Raw genomic sequence first — 23461 nt, forward strand, 5'->3', positions numbered from 1 at the left:
TGGCACTACCTCTGCTATTCTCCAGTCTTTTGGTACCTTTCCTGATGATAGTGAATTATTGAAGATATAATGTAGAGGGGAAGCTAATTCCTCCCATAATTAAATTAGTACCCTAGGATGAATCCCATCTGGCCCAGGTGATGGGTCACTGAATCCATGACATCCTGTGTGCGAGGTGTTGGTAATGCAGACATTTGTGTTTCTTTACGTAAACATGTCCAGGAGATAATCAAATGAACTTCACCGTTCCTGGAAGTCCCCTAAGGAAATTGGACTCATCATTTTTAGAATGTAATCTTGATTAGTTAGGCACTGGAAGTATGATGCCAGATTGATATGCAAATCCTAAAGGTATGGGGGGAGGATCTGACAATGCCAGTGTGTTTTCTGTCTATTTAAACAGGGCATGTGAGCTCTGGTATTCTGTACTTCTGCCTGCATCTGAATGCTGTAACGCAGGCATGTCCAACGTTGGCCCTCCAGATGTTGTGAAACTACACATCCCAGCATGCTTTGCAATAGTTTTAGGATTCTCTAATAGCAAAACTGTGGCAAAGCATGCTGGGATGTGTAGTTTCACAACATCTGGAGGGCCAACGTTGGACATGCCTGCTGTAACATCTGTATGCTGTACCTCCTATGATAGAAGATATATCTTAATATCTACTAGGTGATTCATCGCGCCCTACGGGCGCTCTTCACACCGTCGTAAGGGGCTGCGCCCCCTTAATTTGTGAACATTTGCATATGAGAAAGATGGTTAGAATTGTATGAAAGATGCCTGTATTGCAACTTGAGTTATAGGTGAAATGTGTTACATAGAGAGCATATGATGTGGAAGGGGGTGTGTATTGTTTTGTTTAATTAAAAAGCGGTTACAGAGTAAGATGTACATTGATAGTGTGGAGGGTACAGTGACATTTGTGGGTTTGGGGGGGGCTGTGTGTGCATGTTGTTTAGGTGTGTGTGTGCAATAGTATAGTAGGGTGTTTCTGAGTCAGCGGCTCCCCACTGGCGGAGGTCACGACACAGGAAAACAGGAGGCTGGTTAGTGATAGGGGTGTGTGGGCATAAGGGGGACTAAAGAGGAGGGTGGAAGATACTGTGCAGCTTCTGCCAGTGGGTGAGGTTCCAGCGTGGCAGTACAGGAGTACAGGATGGTGGCCCTTAGTCAGTGTCTCCTCCTACTGGGTGGGAGTTCGGGAGCATGAGAGCAGGAGGCTGGGCTATGAGGCATGATAGGGGCATGTGGGCAAAACAGCGTCAGCGACTGCCCAGTGGTGGAAGTTACGGTTCAGGAGAGCAGGAAGCTGGGTAGTGATAGGGGTGTGTGAGTATACGGGGGACTAAAGAGGGGCTTAGGGGTGCCGTGAATTGCGGGAGGGGCGCGGGGGGTGCCGTGAATCAAGGGAGGGAGGGGGCGCAGGTATCGGCGAATCGCGGGAGAGGGCAGGGGTCCGCAAAGTGTGGGAGGGGGCGTGAATTGCGCGAGGGGGTGTTGCGAATCGCGGGAGGGGGGGTGCGCGGGGGGTCCGTGAATTGCGGGAGGGGGGGGGGCACGGGGCGCGATGAATCACCTAGTTGGTTATATATTATTGTAGAAGGATGGTAGGATGTTGCTGTCATTCAGAATGCATTTACATAAACAGTAATAGTAGCAGTAAAAGGTCTGACTTAAAACACCTACAGTAAAACAGAACAGGTGTTATATATTATACAAAGAATTGGTTGATGATGTGTAGGTTGACGTGCACATAATTGTCACTGTAAAAAAATTGAACAGAAAGTTCAACACATGTAAATGTTGACATAAGTGTGGCACTTCATCGGTGTCCATGTCGACACATGAGAATGAATATGAAAACATTCAAAAAAAGAAAAATAAATCTTCAAAAACTCATGTCAACCTTTTTCATTGTCGACCATAGCCGTGCCAGTGTTTTGCATGTGCCACTTAATCCTGGGGTTGTCGTGAATCGGGGGTGGGGGGAGGAGGTGAGGGGTGTCCGCGAATCACGTGAGGAGGGGTCGTGGGTGGATGCCGTGAATTGCGGGAGGGGGGGGTCACGGGGAGGGGGGGGTGTGTGTGGGTGCGGCGAATCGTGGGAGGGGGCGCGGGGGGTTGTAGTGAATCGAGGGAGGGTGGGTCGCGGGGGGTCGCCGCAATGACAGGAGGGGGGTCAGGGGTGGGGAATCACGGTAGGGGGGGTCGTGGGGGGCACCGTGAACCGTGGGAGGGGGGGCCCGGGGGGTTGGGGCGAATCGTGGGAGGGGGGGGTCGCGGGGTGCCGCGAATGGCAGGAGGGGGGGTCACGGGGTGGGGCCGCAAATCGTGGGAGTGACCGGGGGTGCCGCGAATTGCGGGGGATGTGCTGCAAATCGCGGGAGGGGGGTCGCGGGGGGTGCCGCGAATCACCACAAGAAAAAATCAACACAGAAAGGTCAACACATGTAAATGTTGACATAAGTGTGGCACTTCATTGGTGTCCATGTCGACACATTAGAATGAATATGAAAACATTGAAAAAGTGAAAAATAAATCTTCAAAAACTCATGTCAACCTTTTTCATTGTCGACCATAGCCATGTCAGTGTTTTACATGTGCCATTTAATCGTGGGGATGCCGTGAATGAGGGGGGGGAGGTGCATACCTCCCAACATGACCCTCTCCAGGAGGGACACATTGCTCTGTTTCTGGACTTTCTTCTTAATTTATGGATTACCATCACCTGTGCTTAAACACCTTTCTTATCAATTACCCTGTTTAAAACAGGTGAGGACAATCATAAATTAAGATGGAAGTCCACAAACAGAGCATTCTGTCCCTCCTGGAGAGGGTCATGTTGGGAGGTATGGAGCGCTCACCTGGTGTGTCTGGTGAGTAGCTGTGTCTTTGCTGTGTAACATGGAGAGGCAGAGGGTGTCTGGCACTGTCTGTGGGCTCACTGGGCTGGTTCTCTGTCATGTGAGTCAGAGGCTCCACCCAGCGTTATAGCTCCAGACACACTTTGAGTGACAGATGTAGCCAAATATATAAGAGATTGGCAAATAAACCATCTATTGCCCAAGACCACTACTTTCATCTTGCGACCAACAGAATTAATGCAATAATTCCGTTCTCCGGCTGTCTAGGTATAGCATCCAGCGCCTCCAAGTTCAGCTCTGCCAGCTACCGAAGCAGAGGTCTGGTCCGTGACCAGTAAGGAACCAATTGACACCAGGGGGGGGTGTCAGCAGCGGGTCGATGCACACACTCTAGCAGGTAGTACTCAGGTGTCAGCGTTTGGGCCTGAGTCAGTATCCGTGGTTCCAGTAGGAGGATTCTGGTGGTGGCAGCAGTAACCATGCCCACTGCGTATTGGGCGGAGTCAGTAACAGGCGGTTACTGACGGCAAGAGGAAATCCCCTATCGACCAGGAACCGCTATCTGTGGACCCAAAGGGCGTAGCCAGGTCGTAAGGGCAGGCGTCCGGTCACGGGGGGGGGGGGGGGGGGAATTGTGTGCCTATACTTTTATTATGGGGGGGGGGGGGATTGTGTGCCTATACTCTATATGGGGGGTGAAAGTGTGCCTATACTCTATATGGGGGGTGAAAGTGTGCCTATACTCTATATGGGGGGTGAAAGTGTGCCTATACTCTATATGGGGGGTGAAAGTGTGCCTATACTCTATATGGGGGGGTGAAAGTGTGCCTATACTCTATATGGGGGGTGAAAGTGTGCCTATACTCTATATGGGGGGTGAAAGTGTGCCTATACTCTATATGGGGGGGGGGATTGTGTGCCTATACTCTATATGGGGGGGATTGTATGCCTATACTCAATATGGGGGGGATTGTGTGCCTATACTCTATATGGGGGGGATTGTGTGCCTATACTCTATATGGGGGGGGGGATTGTGTGCCTATACTCTATATGGGGGGGATTGTGTGCCTATACTCTATATGGGGGGGATTGTGTGCCCATACTCTATATGGGGGGAATGTGTGCCTTTACTCTATGGGGGGAATGTGTGCATATACTCTATATAGGGTGGAATGTGTGCATATACTCTATATAGAGGGGAATGTGTGCCTATTGTCACGTTTCGTGAATCACCAACTGGAGTGTAACGGAGGCTGGGTGCTTTGATATAAGGTTGTTGCATTAACGACAGAAGGGAGTGAAGCAATGAGATAAAGTAAAACCTTATTTAATGAAGATACTGCGATACAGGTTGTAAATGATGGCACAATAATATACTGTAAGTTATGGAATGATAAAAGTCAATAATACAATACTTTATTGAAGAGGATGGAGATGCTTGGTAATTGAAAGAAGTATTGGAGGATTGGTTGAAGAATTGGATGATTGGATGAAGAATTGGATGATTGAATAAAGAGTTGAATGATTGAATGAGGGTTGGATGATTGGATGAAGAATTGGATGAATGGATGAAGATTGGATGGTTGAAAGAACAATTGGATGAAGATTGGATGGTTGGAAGAATAACTGGATGAAGGTTAAGTGATGAAGTCTGAATGTCCTTGCTGAATAGGATCGTGGCTGCAGAACCAGGAGTAACCGTGGAGAATAACCATCAGGAGTGAGGAGAAAGATAATACCCCTTTGGGGGGCTAACCTTGTCCAGTCCATATTGGCGGCAGCAGGTTCTGTGGTACACAGGTGTAGCAGTGAGACGATCAGCAGGAGTAAAAGAGAACTTCACCAGAGGCGCAGGAACTGTAGTAACTACCACAGACAGCCAGGAGTGAGCAATGATGCATAGGCATGGACATCATTGTACTGACTGCCGGTCTTGCCCGGCAAGTCAGTACTTAAGGAGTGAGCTGTGCGGCGATTGGATAGCCATTTGACAGGAGGAGGTGGAGCCATACAGTACAGGTTGCAGGATCCCAAAACCAGGCTCAGACACACATGGCGACTCACGTCTCACGCCACCTATGCCCTGCATGGCACCAGAGCACATAGCACCACTGTCACCACGCGGTGACAGTGCGGGAATATGCACCCCACCAGCACAAGGAACAGGAGCAGAGGTGAGTGCCAGGGTAGGAGACACGCTGATGCAGGACCTAGGGCTAGGCACAGCACAGGGGAACTGGGTAGCAGCCATGGTGGTCGTGACACCTATACTCTATGGGGGGAATGTGTGCCTATACTCTATATAGGGGGGATGTGTGCCTATACTCTATGGGGGGAATGTGTGCCTATACTCTATATGGGGGGGAGGTGCCTATACTCTATATGGGGGGGGGGGGGAACGTGTGCATATACTCTATTGGGGGGGATCTGTGCCTTTACTCTATTGTATGTAATGTGTGCATATACTCTATTGTATTACTCTATTGTATTAATTTTTTTTTTAAGTTTATCCTTAACCCCTTACAAAAAAAGGAAAACTCATTAATCTATACATTAATTAGGTTTCAACCTTAACACACACACTTTAATCTAGCTTAACTAAAATAACTCACACTGACGCAATAAAGACACCGACACCAAAGCATTAGATTTAAAGGTTATATATATATATATATATATATATATACACATATATATATATATACATTTATTTAGTTATTCATTACGTGGTATGATGACCCCTCTTAAAGGGCTGGCAATAAGGTACCATGTAATATCCAGCTCTAGTCACATCACATTGGCGGTGACTTAAATGCCCCAACTAATCAATATTAATATGGTGACTACCGAAACGTCCCATCTGACAAAGGCACAACCTAACATTGGGAAGTCTCATCACCCCTTACCTGGCCGGTGTGGACACTCCTGTGAAGGAGTGCCCAAATTGTCCACCCCCCGCAAAGCCAGGACACACCCGCCATCTTTTCTAGGGGCAGTGCCTCCCAATGCCCACTTATGCCGCAAGTGACTGCTGGACCGTGACGCCGTACTGCCAGGCTCTAAGATACATCCTTGAGAGGCTCTAAGAGCCAACGCATGCCACCCAATGAAGACCAACCTAAGCTACACATGAAAAAATATCCCCCAGAAACACCCCTAAACCCAAAGTAGTCAAGCTGACACCATCGCTAGCGTAATACGGTGGGCTGGCCTGCAGCAGCAAAGGGTGACGAATGGCCGAACCCCCTATAGCCAAAACGAACTTAGACACAGCATAGTTCACCTTCTTTCTGGCCCTATTGATCGCGCAGACATCAAAGCACCCCTGCCAAACCCTGCGGGGAAGAATATCTGACCAGACTAAATGGACCGAAGGCCAACGTCGAAAAAGCTCAAGGAGGTCCCCCTTGATCGCCATAATAACCTTAATGCCCATCATCTGGCACAGATCGTCCCCCCCTAGATGAATCACCACTACCGCAGGACGTCCCCATGCCATCTCTTCTCTATCCAGGAGGGCCAGCAAACCGGACCACCTAAGGCCCCTGACTCCGAACCACCTAACTGTACGTCCACTGGACAACTCAAAAGCCCTCCTAGCTGAAGGGTGCTGTTCGGCCCAAAAAACAAACGAGTTGCCGACTACCCACATCTCTCCCGGAGGTATTGAAGGGGAAGCTGAAAGAAAAAAAGGACCTAACGTCAGTAAAAATGAATACATTTCCAAGTATTAGTAAAGCAAGGTAAGTTAGTACAGTGAACCCAAGTGAAGTCGAAAACTTGGTAAAACACCTCTCGTGTGTTCCGGAAGGGGGAAGTGGGCCAAATTGAAATTAATTAGGATCCATGGCGGTAAAAAATGCAAGAAAGTCCTTCACACCCCCAATTCCGGAACACTAGCTGTTAAACAGGCGGGTAAACAGCGGTTTTGGGTCAGCGCAACAGGCGCACTACATCTAAATCTTATCTAATCCTATATACTTCTTAAAAGCAGCGGACTTCCAACACCCGATTGCCTGAATGGAAGAGTCAGGAAGCCCACTAGGCCTCCGCGCAGGTAGCAGCCCCAATGCGGAAGGAGTGCGTCCTGTACTCCTCCTCCCTTAGGCCCAAATGCAGCAAGCAACGTTTAAACACTGCATTAAACTGATACTTGGTAAGCAGAGCCCCGTCTCCATGCAACAACCACTGGGGTTTGCCCGGAGGCCTAGAAGGAGCGTAGCTAGTGGCTATAGTCACAGGGCACACTTCCGCCTCCACATGAGCCCGCAGTGTGACCCACTTGCCATGGCCCAGCTGGTCTGTCTTAGACCGAGGTATCTCTGACATGAGTGAACCCTCTGCAAAAATCACGTCCATGAACAGAAGGCCCATGGTTAACGACCCCTTGCTGGCCACCACCAGCTCGCTAATCCAGAATGCGCTAAAGAAAGCTAGGGAAAACGGCCAACTAAAAAGCGTGGACTCAGAAGGAAAGTCATCAGGTGCCCCTATCAAATCACGCAGCAGCCGCAGATAAATAGACCTGCGCGAATCGGCCGTGGAGGTGCGCTCCTTAACCCATCCATGCAGAGCCTTACCCAGCATAAATGACCTAGTGGGATCCTGCATCCCCCGCATTCACGCATGGAAAGCAATACCTGCCAAGGCGCCACCCATGGCCGCCTTGGACCTGCCCCAGCAGTAATGATCCCAAACGAAAACCAGCAAGCAATGCGACTTACCCTGAACCTCAAACCTAAGGTGATGCGCCTCCCAATCCTGCCAGACAGATGAGTAGGCCCAGGGAGTAGAAGGAGCCAAGGATTGCTGTATAAATCTGTCATCCCTGTTCTATAATCTGCCAGACAGAATTCGGACACTCCCGGAAAACTCCCAAAATCAAAGCGGGAAAGCGCATCAGCTATGCAGTTGTCCACGCCCAGAACATGTGCTACAGAAATACTATCTGTTACTGCAGGCATTTCAGCACTACGTATTGCAGCAGCCGCAAGGCCTGCTGCAATGACGCGCGCTGATTGTTTATCGCATGAACAACCATTTTTGTTGCACCCAAACAATTTTGGACTTACCGTTAAATCCTTTTCTCTGATTCCACAGGTGTCACTGGAGTAACAGTGGGGAATAGAAGGGCGACTGCAGGGAGCATGGGCACTTTAAAAAATTTCAGAGACAGTGTGGCCATCTCCTCTCCTTCTACTTCCCTCAGACAGTCAACAGAATTGTGCCCGCAGGGAGCTAGAAGATAGGAAAACACTTCCCAGGAGGAGGTTAGTACAAACTAAAACACTCTCTTACACAGAACAGTATAAGAAAAGAACTGAACATGAAAAATGGCAGAAACACAAACTAGACCACACATACCATCGAGGAGAGTTTCAGCAAAGTCAACTGGTAGAAAATCTTAACCTAACTGGAAGAGACCTATGGTGCTGGAGAAAATCAAAGAAAACAAACTGGTCTGAATGAAGCTAAACAAGAACTTCAGCGTCGAGGCGGGCGTCCAGTGACACCTGTAGAATCGAAGAAAGGGATTTAACGGTAAGTACAAAATCCTGTTTTCTCCTTCATCCCCTAGGTGTCACTGGAGTAACAGTGGGGACGTCCCAGAGCTCCCAACACGGGCGGGACAGCGCTGAGATCCCCTCAAAACCACGCAGACAAACTGAGAAGCAGGGTCTGCAATGGTATCAAATTGGTAGAACTAGACAAAGGTCTTCCTACCCGACCAGGTAGCAGCCCGGCAAAGCTGCTGAATGGAAACCCCTCCGGCAGCCGCCCAAGAGGAACCTACCGAGCACATAGAGTGTGCCGATATGGTAGAAGGAGGAGGACGAGTCTCCGCGATGTACGCCTGTCTGATGGTCAGACGAATCCACCGATATAGCGTCTGTTTGGTTGCAGGCCAACCTATTTTCAGCGGATCGTAGATCACGAACAAAGCATCAGTCTACCTAATGGAGACTGACCCTTCAACATAGATACGGAGGGCCCGCACCACATCCAAAAATTCGTCAGCTGGCGAATCCCCCTCAAAAGCCGGGACTACAATGGGCTGGTTTATGTGAAAGGCTGTAACCACTGTAGGCAGAAAAGCCTTGCAGGTGTGAAGTTCCGCTCTGTCCGGGTGAAAGATCAGGAACGGTGGTTTACAAGAAAGAGCCCCTAGGTCAGAGACCCTCCTTGCGGAGGCCAAGGCCAAAAGGAGCACAGTCTTCCACGTAAGATATTTTAATTCCACAGATTCTAGAGGTTCAAACAACGAGGATTGGAGGAAGGTTAAAACCAAATCCAAGTCCCATGGTGCGGTAGGAGCCCTAAAAGGGGGGTTGAATACGGAGGACCCCCTGGAAAAAGTGTCTGTACCTCCGGTAGGAAGGCCAAGCGGCTCTGGAAATATACAGACAAGGCCGATACTTGTACCTTGAGGGAGCCCAGCCTCAAGCCTCACGATAGGCCTGCTTGTAAGAAAAGTAGGAGTCTCGCTTTTTTAAACAACCTAGGTGAGACACCCCTCCGCTCGCACCAATTGATGTAAGCTCTCCAGATACGGTAATAGTGGAGAGATGTCACCTCTTTCTTGGCCCTCAACATCGTAGGGATAACTGTAGAAGGAATCCCTGCCTTCCTCAGGATGGACTTCTCAGTAGCCACGCCGTCAAATGAAGACGCTCCAAGCCTTGATGGTAGAAAGGTCCTTGACTGAGCAGGTCCTCCTGCAGAGGCAACGGCCATGGCTCGTCCACGAGCATGGACGTGAGGTTTGTGTACCAAGACCTGCGCGGCCAATCCGGTGCTATCAGAAGAACCGTGGCCATCTCCCTCCGAATGTGCTGTAGTAGTCGCGGAAGCAGAGGGAATGGAGGGAACAGATACACAAACCGGTAGGGCCAAGGCATTGTCAGGGCATCTACTCCTACTGCCCCTGGATCTTAAATCCGAGAACCATATAGTGGCAGCTGGTGATTGTGTCGAGACGCCATGAGGTCGACTTTAGGGAGACCCCACCTCCTCGCCAGTTGCTTGAACACCTGAGGATGCAGACACCACTCTCCGGGGTGCATGTTGTGTCGGCTCAGGAAGTCTGCCTCCCAGTTTTCAACCCCTGGGAGGAAGACTGCGGAAATAGCCTGAGCGTTGTCCTGGGCCCAGAGGAGAATCCGACTGACCTCTCTCATGGCTGCGAGTGCCGCCCTGCTTGTTTATATACGCCACTGCCATGGCGTTGTCGGACTGGCCACAAATGGGCTGATGTTGCAGAAGATGTTGAGTCTGTAGTAAGGCATAGTACACCGCTCTGAGCTCCAAGATGTTGATGGGCAGAAGAGCTTCCTGAGGGGACCAGATCCCCTGGAACTGTTGATCCAACGTGACAGCTCTCCATCCCCACAGACTCACGTCTGTGGTGAGGATTGTCCAGTTCCAAATCCCGCAACTCTTTCCCTCTTGCAGATTCGCTGAGTGGAGCCACCACAAGAGGGAGAGGCGAGCCCTGGGTGACAGAATCACAGACAGAATGGGATCCTGACCACTGACTCAGAAGGCAAAGCTGAAGAGGCCGAGAGTGAAAGCGCCCGTACTGTACTGCCTCGAAAGATGCCACCATTTTTCTGAGCAGTCTGGTGCAAAGGTGTACCGTCACCCACTTTGAGTGAATCGCCCGGACCAAAGTCTGCAGAGATAGGATCTCTTCCTGAGGCAAGAAGATCTTCATCTGGACCGTGTCCATCAACATCCCCAGGAATAGCAACCGTTGGGTGGGTTGAAGTTGAGACTGTGTAGTTGAGGATCCACCCATGTTGTATCAGAGGTGGAAACTGTCCAACAACTCCTGCTGTGAACAAGCTTCAGAAGCAAGTCTTCCAGGTACGGTATTACCGTGACCCCCTGCGACAGTCATGACCTTGGTGAAAATTCTGGGTGCAGATGAGAGGCCAAACGGAAGTGCCTGGAACTGCCAATGTTGGAGTAAAATCCCTGATTTTGAAGGTCCCAAGGTACCTGAATCACCACTTCATCAATAGAATGCCTTTCCCTGGAGAAACTGGCAAACCGGTTTTGAACAACCTTTGAGGAGGTGTACTCTGGAAGGGGTGTGGTATAACTCCCCGACAGTCGGGATCCCGACAGTCATTATCCTGACTGCCTGGCCTCAGACAGCGTGGCCAGCGCAACAAAGCCCCTTGCGGGCACGCTGCGGGCACTATTCTATTCTCCCTCTATGGCGGTCGTGGACCCCTACGAGGGAAAATAGCCGCCGGCCGTCCGTCGGGGATTTAACAGTCGGGATCCCGACGTCGGGTTAATGACTGTCGGGATCCCAACTGTCGGGACCCCGTCCGGCACCCCTCTGGAAGATCATCTTGTAGCCGGAAGCTATCAAATCTTTCACCCAGGCATTGTGGCACGAGCCTTCCCACTTCTCTGTGTAGAGCTGGAGGCGTGCTCCCACTCTGGGATCTCCCAGGTGGGCGGGAAGACAGTCATGCAGTGGTCGTAGAGGTAGTCTTTGGCTCTGACTGGGAGGTGGAGGCACCTCGTCCACGTCCTCTTGTTCCACGCTGTGAGAAACGGCCTCTGGCACATCCTCGAAATCTTGACCCTGGGCGAAAGGACCGAAAAAGAGGGTCCCTGAAAGGTCCTCCTTGGGGCAGAGGTAGGAGTTGAGGGTAAAAAATGCGATTTACCTCCTGTTGCCTAGGAAATCCATTTATCTAGTTCAGGCCTGAACAGAACTTCCTCTTTGACTCCGCATCTGCCTGCCATTGCCTTAACCATAGAGCCCTGCGGGCAGAAATGGACAGGGCAGACAATTTTGCCACCATGATGCAGATGTCCGAGGATGCCTCCACTAAATAAGCAGAAGCCTCTCGGATGTGATCTGCCAGCCTGACGAGTGTTGCCTCGATATGATTGGTGCGGAGATCAGAGGCAATCTGTGTGGACCACACCCCGATGGCCTTGTTGACCCAGCACCAATGTTCCCTCTAATTTTACGAAGGCTGTGTGCGGCAAAAGATTTTGGCTGTGCAACTTTGGAAGGAAATTTAAATTTTTGTGCGTCACATATATAACTGGAAAATTGTGTTCAGCATTTGTGTTAACTTTACTTCAAAATATTGATCATGTAAACATTCAAAACACAGCACACAATGTAGTTAATGGGTGAAAAACACATTAATTGAATCCACAACTGCAAAAAGGGACCACTCGTCGAGTTGTGTGCGCGCGCACGTGCGCACAGCTTAGAGGAAACACTGCCCAGCACCCTACCTGTGCAGGGTGCTGAATAACCCCTGCGGCCACATATATAGACTTCAGTGTGGTTTCCAACTTCCTGTCCGAGGGGTCCCTGAGAGGAAGCACACGGGACCGGCAGTGCCGTCTTTTTAGAAAGACGCGACACTGAAGAATCTACTGTGGGAGGAGTCTCACACATTTTTCTCCCCTCTGTTGAAAAAGGATATGTAGACAAAAAATACCTGGAAATCTGGAATTTTTTTATCAGGGTGGCGCCAAGCAATTTGTAAGTGTTCATCTAATTCTTGGCGCTTCCCAAACATAGAAGGCCGAGAGGGAATAATAAGGTCTTCCAGGCCCTGTGTTACCGGTTATGGCTCTACCTGAACAAGGTCTGGCTCAGGGTCAGGGTCATAGTAATCACCCTCTAGGGATGGCATGTCGTCATCAGAGTCATTATCCTCCAGTATATGAGGAAATGCTCTTTTGCTCTGCAATAATGGGGGAGGCCTGGAGCTCGCAAGCAGCTGCTGGATCTGGCACTAGAGCCTTGGTGAGACCCTGCACAGCCATGGCTAAATTAGCCTGCTGTGATCTAGATTCCACCCTGTCCTGAGAGGCTGCAAGCTCTGTGGCCAGCTTAGACATGACCTCTGTGAGCTGTGCAGCCCAGATAGGGGTCACTGGAGCAGCCTGCCCCGGTGTAGCCACCATGTCTGCTGTGCATTTATCACAGCATAGGTCTCCTTCTGCGGAAGGCACAAACTCAGTTGTGCACTTCTTACATACCACTTTCTTAACCATGTTCGACATACATAGACACAGCAGAAAAAGAAAAGGGTAATAGACTGCTGGGAGCAAGTGTGACAGAGGAGCTGCCCAGTCAGATAAAGCGCTATGTGAGCGCTCTGACTTAATTTGCATACAGCCGCAGCTGACCCGCACCCCTATACCCCACTGTCCGACTCACGGATCCTGGGGTGGATGATGGGGATAAGACACAGCGTGTCTGGAGCCTCCAGCCGCGGTATATGCTTCCGAGATCAGCGAGCTCGTGAAGCGCCGATTTCCAAAATGGCGGCCTCGTGTGCTGGGGAGTGCGGGGGAAGCTGGGAGTGACGTCTAACTTCCCTTCCCGGCGAGCTCCTTTTACAATGGCGCACATTTTAAAGCGCAAGGACCACCACTTTTAAGAATAACCCGGACACCTCTCTAGTAGAGGGACCGGGCTCTACTCACCCCTGCCATGCTGGCCGGTGGGCGTTGCGGCTGGTGGGGGATCAGGACACGCGCCGCACGCAGCGGTGTCTCTGTCCAATCCGGAGACAGTGGTTTCCTCAGCCGGGGACCAGAGCACAAGCCGCATGCATCTGCGAACTGAGGCTGTCTGACCCTGTCTGTCTGAGGCGAACAGAGGCTGTCTGACCCACCCTATTGTTGATTGCAGAGTAAAAAAATTAAAAATATAGATTTCTCCTGAACTTGCCCTGGAGCAAGACAGAAGTGCGCCTAGCTCCCGCAGGGCACAAAACAAGACTGTCTGGGGGAAGTAGAAGGGGAGAAGCTGGCCATACTGTCTCTGAAAATTCTTAAAGTGCCCATGCTCCCTGCAGTCGCCCTTCTATTCACCACTGTTACTCCAGTGACACCTAGTGGATGAAGGAGAAAAAAAAATCGTCCTGCCCGGTAACTGATGCCCCCACAACTCTACGGCAACTATAATGGGAAACCGCTACAAGAGAAGAAGATTCCTTGTAAAACCTCAGGAGACCCATCGTACCACTCGCCCCTGGAAAAAAGGCACCGAAACCGGCAGAGCCGTCCGCATCTGTGTGCAATTTTAAACGGGTACTAGAAACGGGCCGTGGCGGCAACAACTCCCAGTTGAAGTCCTCCAAAAAGGAGGACCACACCCGGAGGTCACCCTTCATCTCCCCAGGCAAGTGAATGGTGAGATGCAGGCTGGAAATCCCCGCCGTAACCCTCTCAAGCTTCCGGCAAAAAACCTGCCCAATCGGGATGACTGGGCAGGCAAAGTTTAGGGACCCTAACAGGGACTGCGCTTGGTGGAGCCTAACCCTGACTGACCCCAGACATTTCTCCAACTGTCCCTGAAGACGGGCAACTTTGTCTGCAGGGAGCCGGCAACAACCGGCCACCGTGTCCACTTCTATTCTGAGGTAAGACAAGCAAGTGGATGGGCCACTATCTTCTGCCACCGGGACCCCCAATTTTTTTAAAGAGCGACCCCGCAAAACTAAGCAACTCCTGGCAAGCAGAACCATCCAGTGTGCCTACAAAGAGAAAATCGTCCAGATAGTGGGGTGGAGGGGCAAGAGGCGGAAAGCAGATTCCACATCCAATTTGGCCAAAAGGGCACCTGAACCAAAACCCCGGATTATGTCATGGGTCGCATCGAAAAGCTGGTAACGGACACGGCAGAATTCAGCAGGAATGGCGTCATTCTCAGATCACCCATGTGGATAAGACAGGTGCTGGATCAGCCGAAACTTGCCCGCGATCTTCTTGGGCACCACCCCTAGTGGGGAAATGCACAAGTTGGGCAAAGGCTGAGAGTCAAAAGGTCCGCACATGCGGCCCAAAGCTATCTCAGTGTCCACCTTTTGTCTCACCACATGGGGCAACTCCGCATCCAAACGCAAATTCCTGCATAAAACCACCGTAACCTCCTCCCCAAGGGCAAATTAAACCCAAACTAAAACCCTTGAGAAGGAATTCCGCATCCTGCCTATTCGGGTACCGGGACAACCATGACAGCGGGGACACTAATGGGGGAGTGGGCCTACGAGGGCACCAGAAGGGGCAGACTTGCACTCTTTGGCAGGGCGACCAGCTCCGCACACTCGACAGGTGTGTCGGAACCGACAACTCGCACCTCTTGTGCACTTAGAGTCACTGTATGCAGCCCCCTTCTTTCCAGGAATGGGATTCTTAACTAGTGACTCGGCAGTGGGGGTCTGGCTGGTGACATCCAGTCAATTCTCCACATCCTTGAAACCGAGAGTATTACCCTCCTGATTATGACGAAACGAATAGTCGTAATCCCGACAGACGAATCCCCTGTACTTCAAAAACATCTAAATTTATCATGAAGATGTACCTTACTACATTGGGGTGTTCCTCTGGCTACTCATCCAGATAACAGGAGGAAAAAAACATAAACCCCTTGAGCCAATGGTGGAAGCTACGATATGCATGCTCGCCTACTTACCCCTGGCTTCTTAATCGCGTCAAACCCGGACTTTAAATCCTCGGTAATTGTGAACACGTCCACAAATTTACCTGCCTTAATCTTATCCCTGACCCTTTTACGCAGACCCCTAGTCACTGCGGTGTTTGAGCAATGCACATCTCCCCATGCAAAGAGGGTTCCTTGGGAGCTGCCGCCTGATTAGGCGCGTTCGCCTTCCCCACTTTCTTTGGGACCTCCGCGCACCTAGCTTTCTCGTCGCTGCTAGCGGAGCTGTCTGTAGAGGACGACACTGAAGTGGAGACATGTGCAGTATTAAGCTCACCGGTTCCTGGCGCGGGACCCTTATCTGTAGGCTTGATGGAAGCCCCAGCTTCGGCCGCTCCAGCGGCCCCCGACACACCAGGGGAGGGAACGACAATGGGAGGACCAGACATTGGAACCAGAGCAGAAGGACCATCCGACCAGACGTCATCCCCGGTTGGCCCCAGCACCACTGGAGGTACTGGCAAGGGAGCAGGTTCAGCATCCGGAACGACAGGTGTAACTGCCACATTCATATCCATTGCAGTCAGCTGTGGAGAATCAAAGGCTCCCACCGCCAACCTGGGTAAACCTTCCTGGGAAACAAAAGAAGCTGTTACATTCATGGCCCTGTACCCACATCCCCCGAGGCTGCACCGCAATCGACTGGAGCAGGAGTGGCACCACCGCTGGCCGACATGATATATGGCGGCACCCACGGGAAGGTCCCACCAGCCCAAATGGCTGCTGCCAACAATTGTGCTGCTGCCAAGGCGCCGCATGGCCGCCAAAGGGGTAACCCAAAAATGCCGGCGACTGCGGCACACTATGTGGGCATTAAAGGACCAAGTGGTCTGGGGCCCGTGGGACAAGGGAAAACAGGTAGCAAGCAACGGGGCCAACAATGAGGTCATGGAGACGGGGAACGTCTGCTGCTGGGAGGAATAAATGCTGGGGTGGTCCCAATCACCTTGGACGTAGCCCGGACCTGAGGCAGATATCAGTTGCAACACCCCTGCCGGGGCTGCAGTAGGCGCCAGGTCCTACCCGAACCAGGCCCGGCAATGGCCCTTGAACCCATGTCTTGCAGTTGCAGGCCCCCAGACCCTGTCCGTGGCGCTAAAATCGGCGGGGGGGCAACTCCCCAACCAGCCTGGACCCAAACCCACAGGGCAACGTAAGGCAGAGGTGTTGGTGCCAGTCCTAACGCGGACACCTGTGGACACTGAAGGGGATGTGGCGGCCCCACAATAGGGGCAACAGGGGTGACCCATCAAGCCTCCGGCCCCGCTGGGGTCTGTGGAGGCACGAAAACCAGGAGGGGGAGGGCTGCCGCAGGGCCAACCTGAGAGTACTGTGCTCAGGCCTGGACGTGGCCTGGGAGAGGCCCCGACCACATCTGCCATGTAAGCTGGAGAGGGGGGCTGGGCTTCAAAAGAGCAGCCATGGGTGGACATGTGCCCAGCCCAGGGGTGCCGGGATCTGGTCCCCCCATGGAGCTGGGCACACCCCCGGTAATTGCCGATTCGCCCACCTGAGCGGCCACAGGAGGGGCTGGGCGTACAGGGGGGCAGTGAAAGGGAGCACACCAGGGGCTGGGGGCATTCATCAAATAGGAAAGGGAGAGGGTGGTAGCCATCGACAAGATGATGGGGGAGGGCATTGTGCAAGGCGGTGGTGCGTGAATCTGCACAGCAAATTAATGGGTGGTGAGGGGATACAGATAGTACTTCGCTAAGGCTGGTCTGGAGCTGCTGAAAGTTTTAAAAAATATATTTTTTTAAATCACACTTAAATCACCACCCAACACCCAGGTGAATAAATGATGAGAAAATTACCAAGTTTAGAAAACTATTAGAAGCGTGAAACTTATCAGCAAACATTTGATGGGGAAGAATTGAATATCACACTAATATCAGCACATATAAAAGTTATGGAAAAGGGAACAAACCAACATAATTTACATAGCTCTTTCATCTGCCCACTACCTAAGGGTGTCCTGAGGCGGATGGGGGTGGGTGGGGGTGGGTGGGGGTGCGCGGGGGACGGACGGACGGACGACTACTGTGCCTGACAGTGAGGGAAGAATTTTTGTTGACTCCCTTCAGCTGGTAGCTCAGATCTGTTTACTATGGATCTTCTTATGGTCCACATGCACAGCTGCAAACGTGGACCAAACGCCACAGCCGCAGTGCATCACCATCCATTCGTTGCCAGGGAGACGTCATTCAATGGTCCGCGACCAACGAATGATTTCTCCAGCGCTTGTAGATCAGAGACACCTCTATGGTGTCCCCCTCCCCACCCCCCACTGATATGAAAGATTAGCATTCAGTGCACTATGGACCCCTAATGGGCTTCTCACACATTCAGCCAGCAGGTGGTCAGGGTCTGACTCACCTCATTACTTCCTCCATCAGAAGAGGTTGCACTGTCCTGGTCCGTTACCATCTCCGGTAATCTCCTCTCCTCTTTTCTCTCCATCTGGTCCTTCTTCTCCAAACCCTGATCTGATGTCACCTCTGAGGCCTATTGTGCAGAGAAAGAGATTCTGGGATATGTCATAGAAAAAGATTATTACGTATTGCACAATTGCATGCATCTATTTAAGCTTCTAATCCAGGAGCCTCCAAGATCTAAGGCACTCATTAAATGACGTGCACATCATCAGGGACTGTCCTTAGTTGTGACCCATCGCTACGCAGTCCTCGTCCCTCTGCTGTCCCCACTTCACGGTTCTTAATTTTATTGCGTTCTGTTACCGGAGATTCTTCAGGGGCAGATTTCTTCTTCATTTTCCTTGTGGGTGGAGTCTGTTCCTCCTCTTCCTCTAACCCCATCTCCAATCCGTCACCCTGAGACTTTAGTTCCACCCTCTTCTTGCTTGGCCCTTCTCCCTGAGGAAAGAGGAATATCAGCTCTAGAGCACCACCTGGCATTAGCATTTCAGTGTAATGGATGAACAATCTAGTCAGCACCGTGGTCCCCTAGGAAGCCTCTTCTCACACATTCAGCCAGCAGGTGGCGCCATGGTAAGCCTCTGACTCACCTCATCCCTGCTTCTGTCAGGTGATGACTCAGTGTCCTCCACCATTGCCATCGCCTCTTGTAGCTTCATCAATCGCTTCTGCATCTGAAATAGTCCCTTCTCCCATTTATGCCTTATCTTCTCCGGTACATTTGAGCCCTGATGGACAGAGAAAAGGATTCTCGGTCATACAAAAACAGAATTTTGGTTCTTACAGTTAAAGCCCTTTTCTCTTATTCCATAGGGGACGCTGAAAGTAGGGATGACCATCGATGATTAGAAATCATCGATGGTTTATGGCCGATGTCGAATAGTTTTGCCATCGATGGGGGAGAACCAGATGGTTTCCCACCATCGATGTAAAGCTTAAATGAATAGTTTCGTTTTTGCTTTTTCCCTACAGTGCCGGAACACGGTGCATATCTCCGCCCCCGACACCCGCGAAGCCCCGCCCCCACATTTTGATTGGTCCACAGGCGACTCAGAGAAAATGGATGACCATCTATATGCAAAAACATTGATGGTCATCCATAGAATGGTTATAGACCATCGATGGCCAGTTGCACTTTTGCCATCGATGGCAAAGGCAGGTTCACATCGAGTATACACTAGTAATTAGGGGAGCCGGCACTTTATATAATTTGTAGTGTGTGGCAGACTCTTCCCCCTCTAGACCCCTTCCCTCCACCAGGTACGAAACTGTACGAGCAGAGACGGTAAAGCCAACTGTAGAGGAGGATAGAATCCAGACCAAACAAAACACACAGAACATACAGTAAGGCAAAGATGCTGCAACAGCTGCCATGAAACTTAAACTACAGCAGAAAAACATAAACTAAATAGCGCAGGATGGGCGGCCAGCGTCCCCTATGGAATCAGAGAAAGGGATTTACCAGCACGAACCCAAATCCTGTTTTTTCATCATCCAAAGGGGACGTCGCAAAGCTCCCATCCCGGTCGGGAGAGCTCTGTGTTCCATGCACAACATCTTAACCAAATTGCCCTTCTAAAGCCGCAAAGGACCCCAGCAAATTACTACAGAAGGCCATCACATCACACGTGTAGTCAGCAGACAGCACATACGTGGCAGCATTGTGGAGGCACAGAGTGATGGGAGGAGTCTAATATACCATAACCCATCACATCACACGTGTAGTCAGCATACAGCACATATATGTCAGCATTCTGGGGGCACAGAGTGATGGGAGGAGTCTAATATACCATAACCCATCACATCACACGTGTAGTCAGCAGACAGCACATACATGGCAGCATTGTGGAGGCACAGAGTGATGGGAGGAGTCTGATATACCATAACCCATCACATCACACCTGTAGTCAGCAGACAGCACATACATGGCAGCATTGTGGAGGCACAGAGTGATGGGAGGAGTCTGATATACCATAACCCATCACATCACACGTGTAGTCAGCAGACAGCACATACATGGCAGCATTGTGGAGGCACAGAGTGATGGGAGGAGTCTGATATACCATAATTCATCACATCACACGTGTAGTCAGCAGACAGCACATACATGGCAGCATTGTGGAGGCACAGAGGTTTGGGAGGAGTCTGATATATCATAACCCATCACATCACACGTGTAGTCAGCAGACAGCACATACATGGCAGCATTGTGGAGGCACAGAGTGATGGGAGGAGTCTGATATACCATAACCCATCACATCACACGTGTAGTCAGCAGACAGCACATACATGGCAGCATTGTGGAGGCACAGAGTGATGGGAGGAGTCTGATATACCATAACCCATCACATCACACGTGTAGTCAGCAGACAGCACATACATGGCAGCATTGTGGAGGCACAGAGTGATGGGAGGAGTCTGATATACCATAATTCATCACATCACACGTGTAGTCAGCAGACAGCACATACATGGCAGCATTGTGGAGGCACAGAGTGATGGGAAGAGTCTGATATACCATAACCCATCACATCACACGTGTAGTCAGCAGACAGCACATACATGGCAGCATTGTGGAGGCACAGAGTGATGGGAGGAGTCTGATATACCATAACCCATCACATCCCATGTGTAGTCAACAGGCAGCACATACATGGCAGCATTGTGGAGGCACAGAGTGATGGGAGGAGTCTTATATATCATAACCCATCACATCACACGTGTAGTCAGCAGACAGCACATACATGGCAGCATTGTGGAGGCACAGAGTGATGGGAGGAGTCTGATATACCATAACCCATCACATCACACGTGTAGTCAGCAGACAGCACATACATGGCAGCATTGTGGAGGCACAGAGTGATGGGAGGAGTCTGATATACCATAACCCATCACATCACACGTGTAGTCAGCAGACAGCACATACATGGCAGCATTGTGGAGGCACAGAGTGATGGGAGGAGTCTGATATACCATAACCCATCACATCACACGTGTAGTCAGCAGACAGCACATACATGGCAGCATTGTGGAGGCACAGAGTGATGGGAGGAGTCTGATATACCATAACCCATCACATCACACGTGTAGTCAGCAGACAGCACATACATGGCAGCATTGTGGAGGCACAGAGTGATGGGAGGAGTCTGATATACCATAACCCATCACATCACACACATAGTCAGCAGGCAGTACATACATGGCAGCATTGTGGAGGCACAGAGTGATGGGAGAAGTCTGATATACCATAACCCATCACATCCCACGTGTAGTCAACAGGCAGCACATACATGGCAGCATTGTGGAGGCACAGAGTGATGGGAGGAGTCTTATATATCATAACCCATCACATCACACGTGTAGTCAGCAGACAGCACATACATGGCAGCATTGTGGAGGCACAGAGTGATGGGAGGAGTCTGATATACCATAACCCATCACATCACACGTGTAGTCAGCAGACAGCACATACATGGCAGCATTGTGGAGGCACAGAGTGATGGGAGGAGTCTGATATACCATAACCCATCACATCACACGTGTAGTCAGCAGACAGCACATACATGGCAGCATTGTGGAGGCACAGAGTGATGGGAGGAGTCTGATATACCATAACCCATCACATCACACGTGTAGTCAGCAGACAGCACATACATGGCAGCATTGTGGAGGCACAGAGTGATGGGAGGAGTCTGATATACCATAACCCATCACATCACACATGTAGGCAGCAGACAGCACATACATGGCAGCATTGTGGGGGCACAGAGTGATGGGAGGAGTCTGGTATGCCATAACCCATCACATCACACGTGTAGTCAGCAGACAGCACATACATGGCAGCATTGTGGAGGCACAGAGTGATGGAAGGAGTCTAATATACCATAACCCATCACATCACATGTGTAGTCAGCAGGCAGCACATACTGTACATGGCAGCATTATGGAGGCACAGAGTGATGGGAGGAGTCTGATATACCATAACCCATCACATCACACATGTAGTCAGCAGACAGCACATACATGGCAGCATTGTGGAGGCACAGAGTGATGGGAGGAGTCTAATATACCATAACCCATCACATCACACATGTATTCAGCAGACAGCACATACATGGCAGCATTGTGGAGGCACAGAGTGATGGGAGGAGTCTGATATACCATAACCCATCACATCACACGTGTAGTCAGCAGACAGCACATACATGGCAGCATTGTGGAGGCACAGAGTGATGGAAGGAGTCTAATATACCATAACCCATCACATCACATGTGTAGTCAGCAGGCAGCACATACTGTACATGGCAGCATTATGGAGGCACAGAGTGATGGGAGGAGTCTGATATACCATAACCCATCACATCACACATGTAGTCAGCAGACAGCACATACATGGCAGCATTGTGGAGGCACAGAGTGATGGGAGGAGTCTAATATACCATAACCCATCACATCACACGTGTAATCAGCAGACAGCACATACATGGCAGCATTGTGGAGGCACAGAGTGATGGGAGGAGTCTAATATACCATAACCCATCACATCACATGTGTAGTCAGCAGGCAGCACATACTGTACATGGCAGCATTATGGAGGCACAGAGTGATGGGAGGAGTCTGATATACCATAACCCATCACATCACACATGTAGTCAGCAGACAGCACATACATGGCAGCATTGTGGAGGCACAGAGTGATGGGAGGAGTCTAATATACCATAACCCATCACATCACACGTGTATTCAGCAGACAGCACATACATGGCAGCATTGTGGAGGCACAGAGTGATGGGAGGAGTCTAATATACCATAACCCATCATATCACAAGTGTAGTCAGCAGGCAGCACACATATGGCAGCATTGTGGAGGCACAGAGTGATGGGAGGAGTCTAATATACCATAACCCATCACATCACACGTGTAGTCAGCAGACAGCACATACATGGCAGCATTGTGGAGGCACAGAGTGATGGGAGGAGCCTGATATACCATAACCCATCACATCACATGTGTAGTCAGCAGGCAGCACATACATGGCAGCATTGTGGAGGCACAGAGTGATGGGAGGAGTCTAATATACCATAACCCATCACATCACATGTGTAGTCAGCAGACAGCACATACTGTACATGGCAGCATTGTGGGGGCACAGAGTGATGGGAGGAGTCTGATATACCATAACCCATCACATCACACGTGTATTCAGCAGACAGCACATACATGGCGGCATTGTGGAGGCACAGAGTGATGGGAGGAGTCTAATATACCATAACCCATCACATCACACGTGTAGTCAGCAGACAGCACATACATGGCAGCATTGTGGAGGCACAGAGTGATGGGAGGAGCCTAATATACCATAACCCATCACATCACAGGTGTAGTCAGCAGACAGCACATACATGGCAGCATTGTGGAGGCACAGAGTGATGGGAGGAGTCTAATATACCATAACCCATCACATCACACGTGTAGTCAGCAGACAGCACATACTGTACATGGCAGCATTGTGGAGGCACAGAGTGATGGGAGGAGTCTAATATACCATAACCCATCACATCACAGGTGTAGTCAGCAGACAGCACATACATGGCAGCATTGTGGAGGCACAGAGTGATGGGAGGAGTCTAATATACCATAACCCATCACATCACATGTGTA

The 23461-nt window shown here is 50.6% G+C and overlaps 1 protein-coding gene across 1 annotated transcript in view; it reads right to left on the bottom strand.

The window, feature by feature from the left end:
* Window positions 1-4176: 4176 nt before the first annotated feature.
* The window catches only part of LOC146060726 (uncharacterized), a 147283-nt gene continuing 127998 nt past the window's right edge, over window positions 4177-23461 (bottom strand). The window contains 5 exon segments of the mRNA XM_083174327.1: window positions 4177-6543; window positions 15642-15936; window positions 17741-17869; window positions 18103-18237; window positions 18390-18527. Of these exon segments, the coding sequence (XP_083030453.1) occupies window positions 5984-6543; window positions 15642-15936; window positions 17741-17869; window positions 18103-18237; window positions 18390-18527 (1257 nt within the window). The 3' untranslated portion in view covers window positions 4177-5983.

Source organism: Crinia signifera, chromosome 1 (assembly GCF_055691185.1).
Source record: "Crinia signifera chromosome 1, ASM5569118v1, whole genome shotgun sequence".
Classification (NCBI taxonomy): Eukaryota; Metazoa; Chordata; class Amphibia; order Anura; family Myobatrachidae; genus Crinia; species Crinia signifera.